Below are 27792 nucleotides of genomic sequence, written 5' to 3'. Positions count from 1 at the left end.
TCAAATTATATAAGGAAATATATGTTAGTTGTATATGATACAATTAATATAATATATATATATATATATATACAAAGTTTATTTGAATAGATTCAAAATCAAACTATATATTACGAGAGATTTAAATAATATTAATGAGATTTCATCTTACAACTTTAGGTGACGAGAGAGGAGTATATTTGAATATGATTCAAATATATATTTAATTAAATATGAAATATTTGATTAAATAAATTTATTAATTATTATTAACTAATTAATTATTTGATTGAACTAAATTAATTAATTTAATTTTAATTAAATCAAATTAACTCCCGTGCAATTGTAGAAGAGTGGGGAGTTGCTGAGGGGAGTTATAATTCCCCCCCTCTCTCACTTTAATGGCAGAATTCTACCATTTGTGGGCTTTAGGCTTTTAATGTGATTTTTCCCTTTCTCTCTCTCAACCTCTACCAAAACTCTCTCAAACTCACAAGTTTTATAGAGAAGTTAATCTTTGCAGCATATTCAATTCTCTCTCCTCTCTCAACAAGGTTCTCATCAATTAATCATTGCCAGAGAATAACAGGAAAGATCAAGTGGAGATGTCTAACTTGAGAAGAAGTTTAATTCGGTAAGTTTTAATCTTTCAAATCAAAGACAAAAGTGATAATACAATTTTGTTATCGGATTCAATTCCTTTAACACCCATACAAAAAAGAATACACCACTTTGCATGTAACCACTTCGACCTGTATAGTTGTAATGAAGGACAAAATAGGAATTATGACAAATTGTAAGGGGAAAATGGGGATGTAAAAATTCTCCCTCATAGTCCATTTTATATATAGTATAGATATACATATATGTATATTTCAATTGAAAGGGACATTTTTTTTAATGAGATAAACAAAGGCCAAACAATTAAAAGAAAGAGAGTAAGGGGGGAGAAAAAAACAGAGTAAGGGGGGAGAAAAAAACAGAGAAAATAGAGAAGTGTTAGGTTATATATTGAAGTAAAGGAGAAGAAATACAAAACGGAGATGATGAGTGTAGATAAACAATAAAAACATTTTTAATTTATTTTTTTATAAAATGTTATGCGGGTGATTTTGGGCCAAAATGATAATCTAATCAATGGAAACAAGGCTGAGACCAAGACAAGATCATGATAAGGCCAAGCTATGGAGGGGTATTGGACCTTTTGGTGTAGTCAGATTATACTCATTTTTTGTGTATCAAAGGCTGCAGTCAATAAAAATGTGCCATGTGGCACCTTTTTTTTTTTAAAAAAAATGATTTTTTAAAGTTTTTTTTATGTGTATAAGGAAGAGGGGAGCATGGACTAGGCTACGTCTAATCACTCCCTTTTATTTTTAACAACATTCAAAAAATTTTTATTAAATTTTTACATTATTTCTCCTCAAAAATTATATTTTCATTGAACTGATATGAGTTTTTCTTTACCAACCAAAATTTTCATTTTCATATCATTTCATCTCAAAAAATTTCTACACTTTATATTATTTTTAATTATTTTTCCATTTCTCTTTAATATTTCTGTTATCACATCGACATTTATACAAATATTTACAATATACATCTAAATATTGTCTTATTTCAAAGAAATGATGATTTAAAATGGTTAATTATAGTCTAATAAAACCACAATCAAAGTTTAATTAACTAATTATAACCATTTCCATCAATTCCATAAAATTTCTCGAAATTTCAATCAATATCGATATTTCCATAAAATTGAAACCTCGACATTTCCATCAATATCAACATTTCTAACCTTGAATACAACCAAACCAAACAAGCTCAAATCAAGTGGATGTGAAAAAGGGATGAAACCCACAGATAAAATGTTTAATGTTAAAATATCATTTTTGGTATATGTATTTTTAAATTTTGTTCCATTTTAGTTTATAAATTTTAAGTATTCAATCTTTAAGATTATAAAATATTCATGTACTATATTTAAGATTTAGTAAAAATATAGAGATAATATTGAAAGTAGAAGGATAAAATAGACTACAAAGAAAAAAATTTGATATTTTTTAATCTATGGGTTTATATGTGTTATGCGATCAAGTGGCCTTGATCAAACAATATATTTCTACTTACAAAGTTACTCTTAAATAAGATATTGACACTTATCTACTTCAATCTTTTTTAATCATATTTCAAACTTTTTTTAAAAAATTATTAGTGCAACGTGTACAAGAGAAAATTCCATAACGATATTAAATTGAACGAAATTTAATTGATAGTAATTCAGCAGACATAGCAAAAGAAATCAGAAAATTCCATTCAGTTTTAGGTACAGAGAAATCTTTAGTGTGAATTTCTGTGATTTTTTTTTCTTTTAAAGAATATTAAGAGTTAAAATGGGTTTTTCCCTTAGATAATATGACATGTGGCAAAACTCAATTAGCAGAATTTCTAACACATAAATAATTTGTAAATATGAAGTTTTTTTAAAAAAAAGAAAAAAGAAAAAGAAAAATATGAGTGTCGATGTGGACATTTTTACGCATTTATGTTTTGCATATTAAGATCATTTAGATATTCATCACTCATTTACTTTTTAAATGATTTATATACCTATCAAACAATAATGCGTAGGCTTGAGATATATTGATAAGTCTTTTCAACTTTTCAAACTTTATTTTTAGATCGAATTTCAAATTGTATCATGATTGTAATTATTTTTGGCCCAAGATAGTCGTATATATAATGCAACTATTATTATTATTATTATTTTTTTTTTGAGAAAAGATTTTATCATGAATTTACAATATTGTTAAAAAGAAATTAAAATAAATGAATAGAAAAAACTAGCTAGTAGGTAGGAAAACAGGTACCATGCTATTTCTCTATAATTATATGTGCAAATATGTCAGTTAGGATGCATACCATTTATATGATAAGGGAGAGAGGGAAATAGTGGTAGATGATCATATGTTTTATTCAAATCCAATAAACAAAATGACATGTAACATGATACTATTATTTATTTATACAATTTTATATTAATTGATTTTATCAATGTTGCATCATTTCATCTACAATTTCCTCCTGTTTTTCTCATTTTAATTTATTTACAAGCTTTTGACCATTTGGTATTTATTATTTCAGAAAATTTCAATTTCAATTTATGGTTGTATCAATTTAAATCGTGAACTAATAATTCTATCAATTTAAATTTTAAACTTTCACAAGTTCAACAATTCTTTTATACATTCCTTTAAATTTAGTTCGAAAAATACCCTATGAAACATTTAATTTTTTTCCAATCAAACTTCTAATTTGTTATAAGTGAATCAATTCAGAACATTTATTAGAATTATATTTTAAAATCGTAAATTCAATCAACTCTTACACGTGTGTATAGACTTGTCAAATATCAGATAACAAAATGGACGATTAGAATTAGCTCATTAATAATTTTCAAGGAAAATTTTAATTGAGAGTCTAAATTGATTTGCTTATGAAAGTATCGGAATTTATTTGGTAAAACTGTAAATTTCACGCGATATTTATCCAAAAACGTGACATGATTCAAACCGATAGAGATTCTCGTAAATCGACATCGGGGACAGTGTTCACTCTGAATGGAAGGGCTGATGCATCGCGGACTCCACTATGGAAGCTAAATATGTAGCTGCTTGTGAAGCAGCTAAAAAGGTTGTTTAGCTGAGGAAATTCTTTATAGATTTAGAAGTTGTTCCAAATATGGATTTGTCGATCACTCTTTATTGTGATAACAGCGGAGCTGTGGTAAATTTGAAGGAACCTCGGAGTCATTGTCGAGGCAAACATATCGAACAGAAATACCACTTGATCAAGGAGATTGTGCATCGCAGTGATGTGATAGTCACAAAGATCGCGTCGGAGCACAACGTTGCTGATCCATTTACAAAGGCTCTCATGGCTAAAGTGTTCGAGGGTCACCTGGAGAGTCTGGGTCTGCGGAACATGCGACATCTTGTCTAGGGCAAGTGGGAGATGATACTGCGGGTATGCCTTAGTTTATTGTATATTGTACATGTATTTATCTTGTATTGTACATTAGTCTCCCAAGGTATTAGAACAAGTGGGAGATTGTTGGGATTGGTGTCCTAATTCTCCCGGAGTCTCGTAGTTTGTAATATGTACATATTGTTATGAATAAAATAAGAGTAATTTTACCTGGCATTACTCATATCCAATAAACAAAACTCCATGGCTATTGTATGTAAAATTAAGCATGTATATGAGATATACAAGTGGATCATGCCTTAAGTGATAACCTAAATAGGTCTGTAGTATAAGGATTAAGGAGGAATACCTGATTCTTGTGACACTACGGATACGACCTGCTTTGTAGAGGTTTGCAAGTGTTGTGAACTACTATAGATGGTAGATCCTAACCATTCATGTGGAGACATGCAAGCGGGGGTGTCCTATACAAAGAGTTTGTATAACACAGGACCACGAGATGATTCGTCTCTGTATATAACGTCGTTGATACTGGAGACTTACATCTCACATAAACGACAATAGGTGACATGACCTCAATCCTGAGTGTTTTGGGAACTCCTGCTTTTGAGGGCGGTCTTTTGATTAGTATGGGTGAGAGTAGCCAGATGCCAACTTAACAAGTCTACCTTTTTGGGGACTTGTCTGATTTGGGAGATGGGAACTCAGTTACACAAGATGGAATTCACTCCTTCCCTGAAGCAGGGGTAAGTAGATAGATTGCTCCCTTAAGGGCTGATTTCGGGGCTTGAACATAGTGGTCATAACTTCTCTTTGGAAGAGAGGACTCAGTTATAGTAGTACTATGACTTATGTTCATTAAAGGGGTCAGTGGTACTTAAGGAGTTAGATGTAACTACAGGGGCATAACGGTTATTGGCCCAGCTGTAGTTACGAGCGATCTGTGAAGGGTTATCACATTGTTGATTGGTTGGTTATCGCATTGTTGATTGGTTGATATGGACACATAATATATCTGTAGTAAGGAGAGTTCAACTATCGATCTTTAGTGGAGTGTTTAGTAGTTAACGGATGGTGGATCCCGTGACTAAAGAGTTTAGTCAGTTATTCACGTACCGTTGAAGCTTCGAGCTACAAGTCCATAAGGTCCCCTTGGTACCTCAATGGATTAAAGTTAAGAATCAGTTCTTGGTGTTAATTTGAAATGTTCAAATTGACAAGAGGTAATTCAATTATATATGATATGATCGGTGTGATGTATGAGATACATCAAGTGGAGGATTAATGTAAATGAGATTTACATTAAGGACCATGAAATAGAAAAAGAACTATAGTTTATATGTTTCATAAGATGAAATATTAAAACTATAGGTTATAAATATAGTATGGTATGTTGGTTATCATATATATTTATAATAATATTAATTATTGGATAATTATGTCTTTTTCTCTAATAACCAATTGAATGGGAGGTTATTGGTAGTTTCATGGTAACCATGTGATAAAATGAAAAATGTTTTTCTAAATTTAGTATATTTGCAAAAGTTGTTGCAAGAAATTTTCCATTCTCGGAAAAGACTCATGATGGCTGTCAAGTGAATGAGATCACTAAACGATAGCTGAAGAGAGACCAAATGATCGTAGAATGACACTACACAATAGTTCACTCAGTTGGCCTTTAGCTAAACGATCGTGGAGTTTTTGCTAAACGATCGCATAGCATTTGTTAAACGATTGAGCATCGTCTATACGATAGACTTTGTCATCTCCCACTTGCTCAATCGTTTACACGATTGTTCTTCCTCTGATCTCATCCTTTAACCAAGTCCACATAGAGTCCACACTTCTGGATTCTTACACCGAGAATACCAAGGTAACCATTGTGGTGGTGTTTTACTCAACTCGACATTATTTGAGGTTTTTGGAGGTCGTTCGCGGTGTTCGTGATCTTGGAGATCGCTGAGTTCAAGTTCACTATGATCGTGCTGTGTTGCGGTCGCTATGTACGAGCATTCGTGTGTTGCAGTCTTGGAGATTGTTCGAGCATTCGTGATCAAGGGAGTTTGAAGATGAGTCTTCAAAGTTTTCGTTTCTTGATTGTAATTGTTTATGTTCAAATACGAATGAAATTTGAAACGATCATTCCGCTGCTCATGGAAATTCTCACATCCGATTTCCTTTAAATCCTACTATGATTTAGACATCTCTTCCAAAGAGAAGGTGTGACCACTATGTTCAAGACCCAGAATCAGCCCTTAAGGGGGCAATTTATCTACTTATCATGCTTCGGGGAATGAGTGAAGGGGCAGGCAATAGCAGACCACCTACGGATCATCCCGTGCCTGACTATGAGCTTGATTTGATTAGTAAGGGGACGCATTTCCCGGGCGAAGCTATTCTATTAGCAGTAGGCGAAGAAGAAGACGAAACTCCTCATGATTGGAAAATGTTCTTCGACGGTTCTAAAAAAGAAGATAAGTAAGAAGGGAGGATCCGACCCAAGTATTTTTTGAGTCTTCCTCGGGCTTCTTCGTTAACCAAAAAAGAAAGACCAATTCCTTCTTGTCGGGCAGTTCCAATCTGGGAACGATCGACATTCAATCTCGCTTTGCCTATGGGAGAAGACTGGGTAAAAGAAGCTTTTAGCCCTTGCTTGTTCAGTGCTATTTCCCGATCGTTCAATGGTCTTTAGTCGTTATTAAGCCTAGTATGCCTCCGCCCTGTGTCCACAATTCCAGACCTTCAATCCTCGATCATCCCCTGAGCTTAGTTCACATGTTCTAGCTTAGTTCGTATTCCGGGTATGTGGCAAGCAAGAAAAACGTATTCGCCATAATTACGATATCCTTTGCTGATGCTGATAGTACTACTAGCTCTTGACTTAAAGGGCAGTAAGTGGCTCACCAATTTCGAGTGTACGCGTCCCATAGCCTAACTGGTATTCATGTCTTCTATAGCAGTATGGTATATGTAACGTTGTTGGTTCCAGGTTGCTTAGGACTGTCAGGTTGCTAGTCTTTCGATGGTTCCCAACCCCTTTTCTCAAAAATCCCATTTCCTTCCATGAGAAACTATGGGAAATTTTGGAGTAGTATCCCGTTGAGTCACCTATCATATCAGCAAGGGAAGCAGCTCTTTCAAATGCACCTAAATCTGATGAAGGAACTGTGGAATCAATGGTTTCTTTCATTCGCAGAAAAACAACGCACCGAAGAATCAAAATAATCGGATCATAGCACAGGCATCATCCTAAGAAGTGGGTAAGGTTGAGAAAGAAACAGCCCCTTACTCACCTCTTCAACATGCAGTGAGGGCACGGTTGCTCCTAGTGTTGATAGTCAGCTTCAGGCAGGGGATATATAGAGAGAAGAAGGGGTAGGTTGTGGGGAGTGATGGACGAAGTGAGTCTTCCCCGCGCTGGCTTGCTTAGAAAAATCGAAGATCTAGCATGTGTACAATAATTTGAAATTCATTTCTCTCTGCACAGATTGAAGCTTTTTTTGATAAAGAGAAGACAGAAAAAAAGGCTAAAGATTTGGGTAAGAAAGAAGTCTTTCTATCGGCTCCCCAATCAGAAGAATCCCCAAAAAGGTAGGCTTGTTGAGGTTGCAATCTTGCCACTCTCGCCCATACTAATCAAAGGACCACCCTCATGAGCAGGAATTCTCAACTCACTCAAGATTGAGATCATGTCACCTATGGTCATTCTAGTGAGATGTATGTCTCAATTATCAACAACGTTATATAAAGAGACTAATCATCTCGTGGTCCGGTCTTATACAAACTTTTTATATAGGATACCCCCACTCGCATGTCTCCACATGAATGGTCAGGATCAGACCATTTGTAGCACTTTACAACACTTGTAAACATCTACAAAGTAGGTCGTATCTATATTGTCACCAAGATAAGGTATCCCTCCTTTATCCTTATACTACAGACCATTTAGGTTATTACTTAAGGCATGATCCACTTGTATGTCTCACATACATGCTTTACATGAAATAACCACGGATCTTAGTTTATTGGATTTAAGTAAATGCAAATAAAATAACACTTATTTTATTAATAACAATGTGTGTACATAATGTTTACAAACTATGAGACCACCGGAAGAATTAGGACACCAATCCTAACACAACGCTCTTGGGTTATTCTCTTTGAGAAGGAAGCACAATAACACCGTGGTAGCGAGGTTGCCTAGAGGTGGAGATACAATTTTCTTGGGGAGACACTCTGTGTTTTCCAAAATAGCGAAAAAAGTATTGTCGAAGTAGATTTGAGAACTCGAATCTTTCTAAAGAGGAACGAATGAACATGTTCTTGTTAAATTATCATGTGTGTGCAGAGTTGAAGCATAGCTTTCAAAAATTTATTTTCTCCATATATTTAATCTCACTTTCAAGGCTTAAAATATTGATATCGACGGAGGTATATTTAACGAGAAGTTCTATGAAAAAATGAACAAATATATATTTTTATACTTTTAAGCAAGTTAAAATATTTATTATTTATACTATATTTGCATTTGTGTTATTTTGTTACTTACTTTCTATTTTTCATGGAGCTCTTTTACAATATATTGGAACCATCAATTCATCTCGTATGTCGATGTCGAACCCATGACAATGTAAAACTGGTGAAAATGTCAACATTTCGACAAAAATTTATTACCTACCCACTTCACCACTCAATGAATATTAATTTTCTTTTATAGTATAGTATCTCAAATTTTAATTGGAGTACTGGTTTATGCTTGTTTTAGAGCATCTTGTAAATGTTTAAAGAATGGTTTTTGCATTGAATAAGACATGAAAGTAAAAGACCACCCTGAATAGAGAATTGTAATTTGACATTATCCACACGTGGGATTTCTTGAACGCAATAAGGAGAAATAGAAAGTTGTATAGATTTGTTTGTATGACACAGAAAAAGACCTGATCTACCCCAAGAAAAACCATTCTCAAATTCCTTCTACTTTCACATCAATAAGAAACTTTAGCATCAGGTATTTAAAAAAAAAAAAGAAGAGGAAAAATCACAATATATATATATATATAAAGATTGAACTGATGCAATGTAAAAGATTTATATGGACAACCATAAATTAAGGAGGTGAATCAGGATGGCTCTCTGAGCTTTGGCTAGCTTGTTTGTTATCACTTGCTTTTTTTTTAAGCTTGCTTTTGACTTCTGCTTCTTTTTTATCTACAAAGTGCATGAAGCTAGTTGTACGACTAAGGCGTCTCGTCCTAACAGGTTCAATCTCCTCAACTTCAGGCTGGGTTTCCGGGGTAAATCTTCGGTATTGGAATAATACTCGAAAGAAGAATATGGAAAGAGCAATAAAGCATGCAATGCCACATATTAGGAACAATCCCCAAAAGCTACTCAATGATAGTTGGTTTACGTCGACTTGGTTCAAGCTCATCGAGCACTCAGTTCGTGGCAGCCATTTGTCGTGGATCTTTTGAAGATCACCATTCTCTGAGAGTTGAAGAATGGCTGTTGACAAATCAACTGCAAGAGGAGAGTCCCTTTGGAATGCCTAAGACAGAATTATTCATGTAAATAAGAAAAACATCACAGCTATTGGTCTCTCTTTATTTCCTAAATGAATAACAATATAACCAACCAAAGTAGACATCTTCCAACATGATTACATGAGAGTTCTAGTTAGGGGTATGTGGGTTATTTTAATGCAGGGGTGGGTAATACCATAGGAATGAAACCAAGGAGAAGAGTTGGATTAATACTTACAAATCCCCACCCGCTTTTGGTGAACTCTTGTCCAACTGTCCTGAATATGCAATTGGTACCAGCCAAGAAAAGCTCAACGTAAGGAAGCTCGTCAACAATGGCAGCAACCCCGCCATTTCCCGATCCACGCTTAAGAGCATCGATATATTCCTCCTGATTTTTTAGTTTAATGATTCTAGATGCTGCTATATTCAGCTCATTAATCAGATAATTCAATGCAAATGATCCTTCTTGAACTCCAATGGCATCTGTGTTGGAGATTAAGCTATCAATCCCTTCAATTTTTGACGTTAGTTGTTGCACCGTTAAGATCGACGTCAAACTAGCTGTATAGCTCGAGTTTATAATTAACACAACAAAGAGCCATATTATCAGCACCAACCGTCCGAGGGTGCTCACAGTGTTTTCCTCTGCACCAAGAGCAATAAAAGAAAAAGGTCAGGAGTTCCAAGTGTATATGTTATAACGGGATCAATGAACAAAACGAGGTAACTTAAGCAGAAGAAACTTACTGTGAGAAAAGAACATCGTCGAGAAACTAAACCTGCAAGGATGAAAAAGTTTCACTGTATGATTGTAGAAGAAGTCGGAAAGCAGCAAAGCAAGATTCAGCCACACAAAATGCTTATAGTTAAATGGCAATTTAGGAGCTAATTATCGATTTCCTTGGCGTTATTTGTAGCCTGGTGCTGCCTCAAACTAAGAAACTTCAATCTTATCATTTACAAGTAAACATTCGTTTGATGTAGCTAACTAGATTACCCTTGTAGTAATTCAGCTTAATTATGGATGAATCACAAGGTTATGCTTAAAGCCTATGCAGAACTTTTCATACAGTCCATTTACTAAAGTCTAAAATATGTGTTGTGAGCAAATTAAAGCCTCTGCAATGAGTTAAAACATACTAACCAAAATATTGTAATTAGTTGTTGCCTGGGTGGACCACGGAACTCTTCATTATTCCGGTGCTCGAGAATCCAGACAACTGCTCCAACAAAAATAAAGAATATTGCAGTGACAGCCCACATTTGTACAGTAAACGGCCTAAGAAAAGCCCATGGACTGGACTTCTCCTCTTTGACGACAGTAACTACAACAAGTCCCGATTCCATAAATGGCTGTGTAAAGTCTACAATCTTCGTCCTATTCGTTACAATAGTAATATCTCCAACAGCTGCATCGTATTTCTGAAGATGGGAGAATATAATCAAGATAAGCATTATTCACATCAGAGCCAACCCATTTGGACCACCAAAGATAAAGAGAGCTAGAATCAAAGCCATGTACTCACATTCTGTGAAACTTCATATACAAGATTGCTGTACTCAGGAGTGTCCTTTCCATCTCCATATAAGATATATGTGTGAGGAACTGGATAAGGCAACAAGTTTATGGCAGCTTCAAACACATCTATACAATATCCTTTAACACCTGGAGGGTTCTTGTCTTTAGACACAAAGGCTTTGTAACTCACTCGGTTAGGTACTACAATTTGTAATGGTTTCCCATTGTGTGGGAACACCCATCCTCGAGGAACGGTTGTTACTTCACCCGGCCATATGACACTGTAGAGATGATTATTTGGGGAAGCATTAAGAGGCTTAGTATACAAGTTTTCTGGTGCAATAGTTGACAGACCAGAATAATTTGACCAATAACCAATTCTACGTGAACCAGTTCCCCCAATGTTTAGGATATCATAAGCTGGATGGATCAAATTTCTATCATCACCAAATTGAATTTGCCCACTTACACCTGTGAAGTTCGTTCTCTTAATTGTCTGTAGAAGTTGTTCGCCACCATTAAACACTCTGAGGGATTTTAAGTGCAATGTGCTTTCATTGTTTTCACGTAACTTCGGGTCGTTGGAAAAGGATATATTTCCACCTTCTTTAATAAATGTGTCGAGAGCACGGGCTGCTAACCAAACAGAGTCGTATGCATAGAGTGCATAAGAGTTGAAGTTTGAACTCTTCTTATATTTTAGATTCCTCCACTTGGAAACAAAGTTTTTCTTCAGATCGCCATCGGGTGTGTGGTGACGAAGAGCAACAACACCTTGTAACTGATTCATTACCTCAGGACTATTTGTTTCAAAAGAATCAAGAAAAGTAGGAAGCCAATCTGTTGCAATCCAGACATAGCCACTACCCATCATCTGAAGTTTCTTAGCCATTGAAAATACTGATAAACCAGTGTCAGGATTGACGTGTACAACGTAAACCCGAGATTCCATCAGGTTTATTGAAACCAACAAGTCATTTATTACGCTATTGGGGGATCCAGGAGGAAAGGCAGCCTTATATGAGATCTTAGCTCGCTTCTTCGCCAAGGCATCGCTCAATGCTGATATCCCGCTCCTGCCATTATCATCATCTATAAAAATGGCAACAACCTCTCTCCATCGAAAATAATCTACCATATCAGCAATTGCATTCATCTGGAAGTAATCATTCTGTGTGGTGCGAACGAAATACTGGTATTGTTGTGCAGATAAAGCAGGATCTGTAGCTCCAAATGATAGAAGCGGTATATGGAGTTCATTAATAACATGGGAAATGACGTGAGCGATGCCCGAAGATTGTGGCCCAATAGCAGCAACCACTCCATCTTCCATCAACTGCAAGGCTAGATACATGTTCATAGAATCAATTAATACAACAGTGATATAATGTGTAATAGTGGATATGCTTGGTGATGCTAGTAAATGAAGCCAATTCAAGATGCATAGGAAGTGAATCAAATAGTTCCTGAACTTCAAGTCATCGTAGTACAAAAAAAATTAATTGAGAATTCATAATCATTTTCTGCCCTGCCCTTGATGCCTAAACTAGCAAACAATTTACCGAAATAAGAAATGAAACCATAGATAAAAGGTGAGCAAAACAATTTGAAAAACTTAGCACTGGTCCAACGAACGTCAGTGGATCACTTTTGTATGAATGCCAGTTGGAGGTCATTTTTTTCTTTTAATCAACCGACCATTCGGCCGACTAAGGAAAACACTAATTTCCAACTGGCCTATATGAATATCAGAGGAGCTTTCTTGGGTCCAAAATGAGATGTTATATCTCACATCCTATATTATTTAGTGTTTGGAGACTCATTATTCTATCTCATCGATTTTAATTGTTTGTGGACCCATTTTGGAACGTATTTTGTATTTCATCGTCATTTTTCTTCCGTCTATCGTACATCATCTCAATGCTTGAACACACTCGTTCATACTCTATTAGAACTCTCCAAATATCAAAACTCCACACATCCTATATCATCTCGACACTCCAAACAGCCCTAAAAATAATGTTAAAGTGTTGTCAGTTGCCTCCCCTTATTTACTATATTTTTAAGAAAACTACCACTCACACTCTTCCAAAAAAGAAAAGAAAAGAAAAAAGTAATGATGGTCAATTAATTTTTTTCACTTTTTTGCCTTCCCAATTTTTCTATTCAATGTCATTTAATAATTTTATTAATTTTTCCATTCTCTCTCCCACTTTTTTCTTTCTCAATTTTCCTATTCTTTCTCATTTAATAATTTTAGAGAAAATTTTGGATATTCAATGGATGCAAATATAAAATATTGTGACGTGACATTTTATTTTATAAAAATTATTTTTTTTCGTAGAGAAATGAAAAACAAAAATAATAGACGGCTTAATCATCCCTCGTAATTTTATTTAAATTTATCACTCTCTCTCCTACTTGTTTTCTTTTCCCAATTTTCCATCATTTAGATTTTCTTAATTCTCTCCCACGTTTTTCCTCTCTCAATTTTCCCATTCTCTCTCATCTCATCCATTCCCATCTTCTTTCTTCTTCTTTCTTTAGTCTTTTCTTCCCTTCTCCAACCCTTTTCTACTTCGGTCACCGCCGTCTCTTCCAACTACCACCATTACCAATGAGCTTTCTTCCTTCTTTTTTTCTTTCTCCCCTTGGCTTTTTTTTTTTTTTTTTCTTAATTTCTTCTTGCTTTTCAATGGATCTTCTTTGTTTGTGAGCTTCTTAGTACACATTATTGATTTCTTCTTCTCTATTTTTCCTCACTTTTTTTTGTTTAGTTCACTAGAGGCATCAAACCGACAAAGATCGACCGGCGGCACCCATGCCTCCAAAAGCAATGAGAACCAACCGATGAAAACCGAAGCATTAGCGGTCGGTGCCGGTTTGAGCCCGACGTCGATCAACTGATGATCATTAGCGGTCGGTCCATAAATAGAAGATCAACTATTTGACATACAAACCAAACTCATGTTCCAAGATAAAAAATTGCAATTCATGATTCTCATGCTACAGCTAATTGAATCAACAGTCCCAACTTACTTAACAATCTCAAATATAGTTAAAAGGATTATATAAAGAGTTCTCTTCTAAGTTTGGGCATTACCTTCCACAGTTCCAAGAAATCCACTGCAGTTCGTGTCGTGTAGGATCAAGTTCAGCTTTGTCCCTGGAAGAATGTTGTTATCAGCATTGACATCGTCCACAGCAGCTAAAATTGCAGGCTGCGCAGACCTTCCAATAACCGAATCGAGGGTGAACAGAACTCCAAGATTCAACACCCTTGGATTAGAAGAAGAAACAGAAACACTAGTGTTTCTAGAGACACCAATCACTCTAAAAGGCATCCACATCCCAATGAACAATGCAAATAGCATCACTTTGGTTTTGACCCAATGGCCACTCCTCCTCATCCAAAACACCTTCATTGCACAACAAATATATATGAACGAATTGATTCCCCTAACCACCGCCTGTTGAAGATATCAAAACCCTCTGTACAATCCTGGCTGGAGATGAACTTTACACACCATTATTAGCATCCCTATTTCCAAAACCTTAGAAGGGTGAAAATGATTAAAGACCTCTGCAAAATTTCCCTTTCATTATAGCATAAATCCAAAGTATATGAAGAGGAAAAAACAAAAAACCCAATTCCTAAAATGAGATTAAACATCAACTTCACAACAAACGAAGAACAATTAAAAAATGAAGTCCACGAAGCTAGACAAACAAAACCAGTCTTAGAAAAATCAACACCCATTTGAGGCATCTAACATCAAACTTCATCAAGTAGTTAATTAATATTCAATAGCACCAAAGATTTCTTAGCATTACTAACAAAATCCCATTCCCAATGTACAGAAAAACCCCATAATCAAAAGTAGATGGCATTAAAATATACAATCAAGTTGAAGGAAATCACGTGGAGAGATTGATTATAAACAAATTTAAACGAAAAGTTGAGTTGGAGGAAAAAATATATTGTTTCCCAAATTACCTGAAGGCCCGACTTCACAAAATATTATGCTGAACTTTAGAAGAAATGATTTGGAGTTCACAAAAGAGCTCAAAAATGGGAAAAATACAAGTTCAACTTCATGTTCTTATACTCTTCACTTTTTGCCAAGAAACAGAATTCACAAGCTCTCACAACAGTGTTGCCATCCCAAGAAAAGAATCATTCTCACACCCTAACTTTCCACTCCCTGTTTCACTTGCCAGTCTATAGAATTAAACTACAATTTTGATACAAGAAAAGTTAATAATATATAAATTGGGTCAATGACAGCCTTAATCAATCTCATTTATCATTATCATTAACTTTTTATACAGCCTTAATCCTACTTATAAGTGTAATTATGTATATATGGCTTAGTGGGGTTGCACTCCCCTAAAAGTATGGCTTAGTGTGGTGCATTCCCTAAAGTGTCATACAAGTGGGGTATTTTACATTAACAAAACATCAATAACTATAGATATAATTTCATATTCATCATGGATTTAAATTTTAAATGATAATGCGTAAGGTTGAGATATGTTGATGAGTCTTTTCAACTTTTCAAACTTTATATTTAGATTGAGTTCAAAATCGTGTCATGATTGTTTTATTATTTTTGGTCGAAGATAGTATAGTACATATATGTGCAACTATATATATATATATATATTTTCTTTAGAAAAAGGTTTTATCATGAATTTACAATATTGTTAAAAAAAAAATTAAAATAAATAAATTGAAAAAACTAGCTAGTAGGTAGGGAAACTGGCACCATGTTGTTTCTCTATAATTATATGTGCAAATATGTCAGTTAGGATGCATACCATTTATATGATAAGGGAGAGAGGGAAATAGTGGTAGATGATCATATGTTTTATTCAAATCTAATAAATAAAATGACATGTAACATGATACTATTATTTATTTATACAATTTTATATTAATTGATTTTATTAATGTTGCATCATTTCATCTACAATTTCCTCCTGTTTTTCTCATTTTAATTTATTTACAAGCTTTTGACAATTTGGTATTTATTATTTTAGATTGTATCAATTTAAATCATGAACTAATAACTCTATCAATTTAAATCCTAGACTTTCCCAAGTCCAACCATTCTTTTATACATTCCTTCAAATTTAATTCCAAAAATACCTTGTGAGACATTTGATTTTTTTTCAATCGAACTTCTAAATTGTTATAAGTGAATCAATTTAGAACATTTATTAGAATTATATTTTAAAATCGTAAATTCAATCAACTCTTACATGTGTGTATAGACTTGTCAAATATCAGATAACAAAATGGACGATTAGAATTAACTCATTGATAACTTTCAAAGAAAATTTTAATTGAGAGTCCAAATTGATTTGCATATGAAAGTATCGGGATTTAATTAGTAAAACTATAAATTTCACGCGATATTTATCCAAAAACATGACATAATTTAGGGTTTAAATTGATATACTTTGTGAAAATTTATGATTCAAAATTCATACCATTATTAGTCTATGGTTTAAATTGATTATAAGGAATGAAACTTAAAAATATCTAAATTTTACCCTCCTTCTACCTTACCTAGCTTGAAAGCTCTTTAAGGTTTACCATCTTTACTCAAGTCACTCATTTACTTGTAATAGCAACCAAAGTATCTCAAAGGGTTCAAATTGGATCAAAATCCTTGAGAAAGAAGCATGCATGCATTTTGCATATAAATTTAAGTGGGTTTGAGGTAAAAAACATAAAAGTTAAAATCTTCTATTGCAAGAATTCTTCATAGCTCCTTTTTCACCCAAACAATCTTTGATTTGATGCAAAAAATAAAATAAATTTTTTTTTTTAAAAAGGAAAATCTACAAAGTGGAAAAATAGCCCATCAATGAGAATTTTCATAGCCTTTCACACCAAGAGGGAATAAGTAATTAATAATTTAGTAGGCTTTGTATAGTTTAATGATGGTTTTTACAGTTTAGTAGGGAGAGACACTAGGGGAGAGGGGTAAAAAGGAATAAGATAAGGTGAAATTCTCTAGCATGTTTGAGAATATTATATTATATTTATGTGATTATAATTAATATGTGTAAAAGATAATCCTTTCTGTAATTTTTTTTTTCAACATGTGCTGGTTCTGGTGTTATTTGTTTTAATATGATAATGAAATTAAAATATTATTAATTGGAGAGAAAAGATGAATCTTACTATATACTTTTTTTCTTTAATTTTTATCAGATTCCATTTGAACACTGTTTTCTTTTTTCTGTGTAAATAACATATGATCCCTTTTATTTTGTTATACAATTTTATTTTAATCTTTATCATAACTTTTTTTTTATTATTTGCCTGTTTTGTTACTCTTGTAATCTTTAGTGTCTCCACACCCCTCTCTCTCATTTTTAAAAAAGGGCTATAGAGGAGAGAGAGAATCTTGCATTGAGGAGAGAGAAAGCCCCAAAGAGAAAGGTAAGATAGAACTAAAAGTTCAAAATATCAATTTCGACAAAAATATCGAGATCTTACTTTTACAAAAATTTCAATAGAAATATTGTTAAAATGTCGATTTCGATGAATATTTTTAAAAAAATTATAAAATAAAAAAATAATTTAAATTAGTAAATAAATGTTTTATAATTTTTAAACAAATTAACATGTCTATTATTTATATTATATTTACTTTAGTGATATTTTGTTGCTTTTTTTTTTATGTTTCATAGATTCTTCTACATACAATAAAAATATCGATTCAACCCATAGAAATGTGGAAATATGAATAAGAATATCGACATATAAATGTAGATTATTTAATATTAGGGATAGAACCAATAAAAATGAACAGAAACATAAGTCCCAATGTTATATTGGGTATCAAAAAACTCAAAAGACAATTGTGTATAATAGTAATGATATTAATAAAAGGTTAGATTATTAGTTTAGTAACTTTCAAAATTATCTAATAGGTTATTTTTTTTTAAAAAAAAATATCTAATAAGGTCTCAAAGTAATTTGAAACTTTGTTTTGTCAAATTCATAAAAGTTCTTTTCCTAATTTGAAATATTTAAAAAATAAGAACTTACTAAACTTAAATTGGAAAACGTGTGTCATTTTTTTAATTTTGTGTACAGTAGATTTCATAATTTTTTTTTTTTTTTTAAAAAAGAATATATTAGAAAAAAATCATTTTTATCCTAAACATAATAAGTTGTATCAATCTTAACCTTAAATTTTCAGTTTCATCAATTTAAACCTCTAACTTTTATCAATTTTAATCTTAAACTTTCAATTTCATCCATTTAAACCTCAAACTTCGTAGATTGTATCCATTTTAACTCTAGACTTTCAATTTCATTAATTTAAACCACAAACTTGATGCAATATGTGAAGTCTCGATATGGTATGTGAAGTTTTTGGGTTTAAATTTGTGAAATAATTAAAGACTTTTGATAGGACCCAAACAATATAACAACAACCCATTAGAATCACCTCCAAAGACAAATAACCAAATAATTGATCTCCAAAACACTACAAATAAATCACCAAATAATCACCAAACAATCAGCCAACAATAGTCAGCAATATACCACAAAATTCTAGAAGACTAAAAACAAAGAGTACACACGAATTATGCGTGCAAACCCACATTGATATGAAGAATAAAAACCATGGGACTTATGAGGGAGTTCATCCCTGTCAACTTCTTTTGTTATGATAAAATTGAGGAAAAAAGTCAAATCAATCATATAAAAATTCACTACCCACCAGTACTATCATACATAAAAGATCAACACTTTGAGAGATAAAAAAGAATGAAAATCACCCAATTTTACAGGTTCTATTCAGCAGCAATTACGGATAAACCATAGCTCCAAACAATGATCCCGTTCAAAACAAGACCTAATTATCTTGAACAGGCTTACCAAATTTCAGCATGATCCGACAGTTCAAACTCCGCCAATAGACAACTTTGTGAAAGTTGTTGCTGAAAAATCGAACTGTTGTCTTTCTCCCCGATTTTCTACCTCTTTTTCACACTTTTTTCCCCTTAGGTCATCCTCATATCACATAAAATAAAACTTAGGGCTTTCAAGATGAGCCAACCCAAAAAATTAGTCCAAATTGGACTCACAAAACACAAGTTTAAAATAAAATCTTGCTTGTGCAACAAGTGGGCTGGTTACCCACAACAATTTTTATAGGGTTAAAATTGAGGTCAAGGCAAACTTTTTCCAAAATATATATATATAAACCTATATATTAGACAAAAACTTGAAACATTAACACTACGTTTCTAAAATTTAGTGACATATTAGAAAAAAAATTAAGAAATTAAACTCTACTTTATTATTATTATTATTATTTTGAAAACCCTAAAGCTCTAGTTTAACTTAATAATATAGTGTGGGTACTCTATTCACACCACTATTGGTATACCCCGTTTGTAATATAACCTTTCATCCCATAAATTTTATTTCAAATTATGACAACTATCCTTAAAATGTTTGTTTTGTTTCAAAATTGTTCTTATTCTTTTAAATGTTGCAATATTACTATTGAATTTTTTTAATTTGTTATAAAAACCATCATTATAATAGAAATTTAAATTGAGACCTAGAATGGATGTGGTGATAACCTAGAATGTTGAAGTGTTTAGATTCTAATAATTCTAAATTAAACTTTGAGCAATGTGGCAACGTGTTTAGGTTCTAATTCTCGTTCTAGGTCATAAGTCCAAATCTTCGTTCAACATTCTAAAAAATTTCCCCATTGAAGCTAGTTTTAAAATGATTATTAAAAAAAATAAGGATAATATGAAAGAACATAAATATTTTTAAATAAATGACAATATTTAAGTTTTTTTTTTTTTTTTTTTTTTTGATAATCTAACCATTTATTTTATATATTGTTGTAAATTACTTATTTGATTATTATAACAACATCATTTTTATAGAACAACATGTTTAAATTGAATAATATCATCTTAACAAGGAAATAACCTTTTAAATGGGATGGAGTTCAATTTAAGGACAATCCAAGTACGAAACTTGAAGAGTTGGACAAGCATGAAAGACAAAACCGGTTCATTGTCATCATCACTCAATAATAATAATAATAATAAGTATAAATAAATAAATAGAAACCTTGTTGTCATAAAATTAAACTCTTTATTTTTGACACAGAGATATTGAAAGGCATGATTTTGAGATGGAATAGAATAGTTTTTTTATAGTCCCTACTTTGTTTGGTACCCACGTCTCTTGCCCCATTCCCTTTGTCACAATATTTTCACACATTTATGCGAGAAATGAGGATCTCAAAACTTCATATTCTCATCCCTTTTCTTTCTCGAACATATCTTAGATTCTCGTAGAATAGATATCTGAATTATCACGTTTGTTTTTGCAAAAAATATTATATCATCTAGAGATTTTCATACATCCTAGGATACCTTTACGGAATGCATCTTGAGAGTTTTTGATACCTTCATAAGACATGGATTTTTCAGATTCTCGTATTAAGGGTATCCCCATTTTACATTTTTGTCCTTCGTTTTTTCTAATGCATATACATCACTCTTCTTTATGTGCATTATATTAGTAAAATAAATAGTGTCAACTAGATATATCACTCTTTTTTTCTTTTTTTGTTATATCGTAGTTATTGTTTTTTTAGCAAGATATATATATTCCATTTTAAATTAATATTTATTGTATAAAAAATCTTAAATTATTATATATTATTTTGCTGAAAAAAAATAACACATAAAAATAATATAAATTTTATTAATTTAAAAAGAAATTCAAATTGATAAAATTAATGTCATATAAATTCAAATTATATTAAACTAATAAATAGTCGTAATAACATTCATGGAACGTTATATAAATTTAGGACATTTTCAAGTATAAATCTTACAAAAAAAAAATATTATTATAAAAATATTCTTAGAAATCGACAAAAATATTCTTACAAAACAAACATGGTTGGTTATCTAAATATATCGACTATTTGGAAACACAAACATCTATAATATTGGACATTTAAAGATTCTGATTATCTACCTTCTCAAAATACAAACGACTCTCAATAAATATATATATATATATATATATATATATATTTCTTTACCTGCACAGTTTTATGTTCATCTAATTAACATAAAATATGTACTAAAGAATTGAACGACGTGGAGGTGAACTGAAGGTAATCATGGAATTGGACTTTGATTCAAGCATGTGATCGGTTGGTTATATTATCTTATATCACTTTCAAGAAAAAAAAAAAAAAAAACGTAACCAATTGCTTTTGAAATGACAATATGGTTCGACCATTATTATCCCATACTTTGAAAGTTTCTAAAATGATAAATTTGTGGACGATGTTAAAAAATATTTTATTACTTTAATTCAAGTTATTTTTTTCTCGTTCTATAGGTTTGAAATGATAACATAAATACAAAAGAAAATTTTAATTTCACCCTTCTTAATTTTTACGACCAAAACCTATTTTTATAATTATTTAGTTTAAAAGATATTTATTATTTTAAAATTATTTGCATTTGTATGGAGGTAGATATGTATTATAAACTTATCTATTGCTTCGTAGATTTTAATGAAATTCGGGTTAATTTAAAAATTAGGGTGGTTTTGCAAAAAAAAAAAAAAAAAAAAAAAAAAAAAAAAAAAAAAAAAAAAAAAAAAAAGTGAAAATGGGTGGTTTTAAAATTATTTAGGAAAATAAGAGTGTTTTTTGTCTCTTAGTGAAAAATCTCCCTAAAAATTGGAATGGGACCCACATAATGAATGAGATGACAATTGTTGTGATTTTTTTTTATTATTTCTTTTACAAATTTATTTATTTATTAAGGAAATACAATATCACTATTTTTTTTATAATTATTATCCTATTATATCATATAAATTTCTTTTCTTTTTAGCCACATTAAATTTAATTAAAAAAATATTACATATGTCCCTTACTGATTAAAAGATATAATAAATATATATTCAAAGTTACAAATTCATTTCCTTTACTTTTTTTTTTTAAGGAAATTTAATATCACACGTTTTTTATTATTATTATCTTATTATATCATATAGTTTTCTTTTCATTTTTTAAGCAAGATTAAATTTAGTTTACAAAAATATTACATATTTAATCATTTTATTGTAAAATAATAAGTTACTATATGTGTATTGGGGTTGATGCCCTAAATCTCCTAAGGTTCTATAGTTTATAATGGTAATGTATAAACATTTTATTTATGTAATAAAATATGTGATATTTTATTTCAATATTAGTTGCATTGACCAGACCAATAAACTAATATCCAAGGTTATTTTGTAGCTTAAACATGTATATAGAGACATACGGGTAGATCATGATTAAGTGATAACCTAAATGGTTTGTAGTAGATGGATTAGGTTGAATATCTGATCCTAGTGACACTATGAGTATGGTCGGTTTGTAGATGTTAAAATTGTTGTAATGTGTAACAAATGGTCTTATCCTGATCATATATGAAGACATGTGAGCGGGGATATTCTATACAAAGGAGTTTGTATAAGACCAGACCACGAAATGTTTAGTCTCATTATATAAGGCCATTCATAATAGAGACTTACATTTCACTAGGACGACCATAGGTAACATGACCTGAATCCTGAATGAGTTGTGAACTCTTGCCTATGAAGGCGGTCCTTTAATTTGTATAGGTGAGAGTAGCCAAATCGCCAATTCAACAAGCCTACCATTTTGGGGATTCGTCTGATTAGGGAGTTGGGAACAAAGTTACACAAGAAGAAATTCACTCCTTCCCCCAATGTCGGGGCAAGTAAATAAATTACTCTCTTAAGAGTTGATTCTAGGGTTTGAATAATGTGGCACCACACTCTCTCTTGGCTCAAGAAGGGTTTAGTCATAGTTAGACTATAATCTATTGTTCATTAGAGGGATCAGTGGTACTTAAGGAGTTAGATGTAACTATGGGACCAAAACGGTAATTTTGGACCAGCTGTATTTATGAGCAATTTGTGAAGGGTCATCGTACTGTTGATTAGTTATATCCAATGGACACAGAAACATATTTGTAGTGCGAAGAGTGCAGTTTTCGGTCTTTAGTGGAGTGTCCGACAGTTAACGGATGGTGAATCATTTAATTAAAGAGTTTAATTAATTATTCACGTACCGCTGGAGCTTCAAGCTATAGGTCCATGAGGTCCCCTTGGTAGCTCAACGGGATTTAATGAGAATCAGTTTTTAGATTAATTTGAATTGTTCAAATTAATTGAGGGTTATATTTGAATTTATGAGAGAGAAGTGAAACTATAGGTTATATTGTATTTGATGCGATATAAAAATTATAGGTTATATGTTATATATGATATAACATATATATATGTTATTTATTTACTAAAATTAAAATTTATTTTTTAAATTAAATTAAAGAGAGAAAAATAACTTCACATCACGTAAGTGGGAGGTTGAAGGTTTTATGATATTCTTCTTTTTCCTGCAAAAAGAAAAAGAGCAAAGATTACGTAGAATACACAGATGAGTTTTGTGAAAGAAAAAACCTCATCCTCCTCCATCGCTTAGTCTTTATCAAACCCTTTCCTAAAAAATCCAAAATAGTTAAAGCCTACACCTCCTGGGTTCTCATAAGAGAATATCGAGGTCATCTCGTGGTCGTGACCTATTTCGATTTTGGGATTTCATTTTGAAGAACGTCTTCAAAAGGTAAGGGTTTTTCTAACCTAATTTATTTTTTTGTAATTTCTTATTCATGTTGTATTATTTTATAATTAAATGCATATGTATATTTCTCTATAAAATTATGAATTTTGAAAAAAAAAAAAGAGATTTGGGACGATCAATCGCTTCCGTTCATGGACCACCTCATCAAGGATCCTTCAATATAGATAAAGATAATACCACTTTCTATGTAATATCTAAAAAAAACTACAATGTGATATAGCAAAATAAATTTATTGCATAATTACGTAAAATTCTAAAACCTTGCTATACGAAAATATCAAAAGTTCTAATTTTTTTTCTAATAAATTACTAATCCTTCTAAATAAAATTAGTAGATAATTACATTTTTCGATAAAAAAAAAAAAGTACTATTTTGATACCTAAGTTTTGGATTTAGTTTATATTTGATCCTTATATTTCAAAATCTAACACTTTGTCCTTGAGATTTCAATAATCCTTAATTTTAGTCCTTTAAATAATAAAACATTAGAGGCTGTTTGGTTTAAGGTTTTATAAATACATAGAAATAAAAACATGTCCGGAAATAAGATCCTTGAAAAAATGATGTTTGGGAGTAAAAAATAATTGTATGTTGGTTGTGCATGAAAAATGCTATCAAAATTTTATGAACAAAAATTAAGTTTGTATTTAATTTATGAAATTAAGTATGACAATCTTATATAATTGTAATAGATTAATTAATTAAACAATCATATTTGTAAATAGTTTGATATTTTTTCTATTTGTAATAATTGCCCTAATCTTGATTATAAATATTTGAAACTTGGGTAATTTATAATAAAATTAACCAATTAATTGTGTAATCAAATATTATCATTGAAAGACGAATATTTGTTAAATTAATATTAATTAGTTAATTAATTAATTATATAAAAAAATTATATATAAAATGAAAAACAGATGGACAAGGAAAAACTCACATTTTCTGAAGGGAAAAGAAAACCCTGATGTGTGGGAAATGAGGATGCCTGAGAATTGCTTATTCTCAGGAAAAGTGTTGAAAACTGTGAAACAAACATGATTTTTGCATGTATCAATTTTCATGAAGAAAGCCCTCCAACTAAATGACCCCTTTGGCCCTATTTGATAACCATTTTATTTTTTGTTTTTGATTTTTAAAAATTAAGTCTATAATCATCTCTTTCCCCTCTAAAATTCTTGCTTTGTTATTCCTTTTTTACCCATGTTTTCAAAAACCAAGTAAATTTTTTTAAAATTAAAAAAAGTAGTTTCTAAAAACTCGTTTTTATTTTTTAAACTTGGTTAAGAATGTAACTCTTGTAATTAAGAAAGAGACAAACAATTGTAAGAAATTATGAAGAAATAAGATTAATTTTCAAAAACAAAAAACGAAATAATTATCAAACAGACTTTTAATGACTACGGATACTTTCTTTAATTAAGTTTAGTGACTTAAAAAAATATTTTTTAATTAAACTTAATATTGCTAAAAGAAAAATGAAAAGTGACTCTATGATATAATAAGATAATAATTTTTTTAAAAATAGGGATATTATATTTTCTTAAAAAAATAAAGGAAATGAATTTGTAAAAATAAAAAATAAAAGAAATCACAACAATTATCATTTCATTCATCGTGTGGGTATCATTCAAATTTTTAATGAGACTTTTCACTAAAAGACAAAAAAAAAACCTACCTTATTTTCCTAAATAATTTTAAAACCACCCATTTTCACCATTTTTTTTCAAAACCACCCTAATTTTCAAATTAACCCATGAAATCCTAATTTTTGTTGTGAACTTGAGGAGTACAATGGAAACATGGTACCAATAAAATATAGTATTAAAATAAAATAAATATAATAATAAAATAAATATAATAATAAAATAAATTAATATTAAAATAAATTAAATATAATATATAAATAAACAAAATATGAAATAAGAAATTTCTCTAAATTCTCCACTTTCTCCAATTTTCATAGAATTTGTCAAATGTGTGTCTTCCAAACCCCACCAAATGCCATTATTGTATGCAATTTGGCAAGTAGGAGATGGATTACATAGACACTAATAATGTGTAATGTTGAGACACATGGACAACACTTTAGGAAATGAAGACATGACACATGGTCAACAGACACTAAGCATGAGCATCTAATGGGCATCCATTCTCATAATATCTATAATACTTCATCTTAGATACCCACTATATATATGAAATATGTCTCGTTAAAACATTGTTAGGAAAAAACCCATTGGAAAAAAGAATCCTGGGAAGAAAAAATAGTACATATTTCATATAATTTGATACTCTTAAAAAATATATTTACTCCCCTTATGGAAACATCGCCTGAGATCTTTGAGTCGTTGCATTCCAATATTGTGCACCAAATTTGAAAGGTTACAGTTGGTAATGATTTTGTAAATAAGTTTGCTAGGTTATCCTTCGAACAAATTTGTTGTACAGTAATGTCATCATTTTCTTCAAGATCATGAGTGTAGAAAAGCTTTGGTGAAATATGTTTTGTTCTATCTCCTTTAATATGTCCTCATTTGATTCAGGATATGCATGTTGTGTTGTCTTCGTATAATATCGTTAGAAGATTTTTACTAGAAGATAAACCACATGTTCCACGAACGTGCCGAGTCATTGACTTTAGCCATACACATTCTCGACTAGCCTCGTGAATTGTAAGAATTGCAACATGATTTGAGAAAATAGTCGTTATTGTCTGTTTCACTGATCGTCACGATATAAAAATTCTTCTCCATATATTAAGTAACATGTTTAAGATATAGCTTGTATGAGTTAGATAATTAACCTGCATCTTCACAACCAAGTAGATCATAATTAGATTTATTAGAATAAAATAAATCAATGTAAAGTAATTCTCAAATAAAACATATCATATGTTAAACTCTACTCCAATATTCTCCTTTTGGAGAAATATCATATATATGTAACAAAATTATTGAAAAATACTATAGAATGCAATGTATAAACTAGTCAAGCTATACAAATGCACTTATTTCTCAAAATTTATGGTTCTTTAGGACCTAACATTCTCATCACCTTTCTGAGATCAGATGATATATCCTTTCACATCGAGTGAATGAAACATCATAGGAGTATTCAATGATGTACAAAATCCACAAAAGATTTTTAATGTATAAATTGATGTAATTCCATTTGCTCTATGCTTTATTTGCAAGCTAAGGAAAAATTTATCATCTCAATTTCTTTCTTCAGAAATTCTATTGTCTTCGAAATCTCTTCAGGAGTTTCTGCTCAAATCATCAAGATATAGTAAATCTTAGGTTGTGATTTCTTTATAAAAGGATAGGGACAAATAAGATTATTTTTGTACCCTTATACCAACAAATATTGAATAAGACGATTACATTACATTCATCAGGAATATTTTATAAGAATCTCTATGATATATATATGACTCTCTAATATTTGAATTATAAGATTATGGTACCTTTAATTCTTTAGGAATTTTCATAAATAAATATCATTATTAAGAGATTCATATAAATGTAGTATGACAGCATCCATAAGATGTATATTAAACTTTTCATACACAATCAGATAAATTGAATATCTCATGGTATTGTATATCGACCATTAGAGAATATGTTTTCTCATAATTAATACCAATCTATTGCAAGAATTATTATGGAATTGTCTTGCTTTATATCTTGTGACTTCACTCTATTTGTTTTACAAATACTCCACTTGTATCCCACATATTTGACATTCTCGGGTGTCTGGACTACTAGTCTTCACGTTTTGAAAAATAAGTTTATATATATTGGATTGTTTCTTTCCATATAAGTCAATCCTTTCTATGTTGATATTTTTCATACCTACTTTCATAAATAATTCCATGAGTAACATTGAAAAATGCTATCAACTTATATGATTCCATAATTTATTGAGATCTTATTATTATCCTCATTTACTTCAATATCCTTATGAATACTCATATCTAGGATTTCTTCTAAAACATTCATATTCTTAACTGAGTCATTTATTGATTATTTC

General features: G+C 31.1%; 1 protein-coding gene across 4 annotated transcripts; it reads right to left on the bottom strand.

Moving 5' to 3' along the window:
• Window positions 1-8800: 8800 nt before the first annotated feature.
• Window positions 8801-15249, bottom strand: LOC120087910 (glutamate receptor 3.4-like). Of its 4 annotated transcripts, none has more exons than XM_039044919.2 (7): window positions 15008-15249; window positions 14114-14593; window positions 11018-12354; window positions 10636-10913; window positions 10239-10270; window positions 9727-10136; window positions 8801-9514 (listed from the first exon to the last, which is right to left on the bottom strand). In XM_039044919.2, the coding sequence occupies exons 2-7, from the start codon at window positions 14433-14435 to the stop codon at window positions 9074-9076; spliced, it is 2820 nt and encodes a 939-aa protein (XP_038900847.1). In that variant the 5' UTR covers window positions 14436-14593; window positions 15008-15249; the 3' UTR covers window positions 8801-9073. The 4 variants fall into 4 exon arrangements, with proteins under 4 accessions (XP_038900847.1, XP_038900850.1, XP_038900846.1 ...); XM_039044922.2 differs by having other exon boundaries at window positions 14114-14516; window positions 15008-15145; XM_039044918.2 differs by having other exon boundaries at window positions 14114-14564; window positions 15008-15144.
• Between the last annotated feature and the right edge of the window lie 12543 nt (window positions 15250-27792).

The sequence above is a fragment of the Benincasa hispida genome, chromosome 10 (genome assembly GCF_027475165.1).
Source record: "Benincasa hispida cultivar pf3 chromosome 10, pf3_genome.v1.1, whole genome shotgun sequence".
Taxonomy (NCBI): Eukaryota; Viridiplantae; Streptophyta; class Magnoliopsida; order Cucurbitales; family Cucurbitaceae; genus Benincasa; species Benincasa hispida.
This window is presented reverse-complemented; position numbering and strand designations above follow the sequence as displayed.

Coding starts and splice junctions, on each gene's coding strand:
- LOC120087910 (XM_039044919.2), bottom strand. CDS start 14,435: ATGAAGGTGTTTTGGATGAGGAGGAGTGGCCATTGGGTCAAAACCAAA. Junction 12,355..14,113: donor ATTTCTTGGAACTGTGGAAG/GTAATGCCCAAA, acceptor ACATGTATCTAG/CCTTGCAGTTGATGGAAGAT. Junction 9,515..9,726: donor CCAAAAGCGGGTGGGGATTT/GTAAGTATTAAT, acceptor ATTCTGTCTTAG/GCATTCCAAAGGGACTCTCC.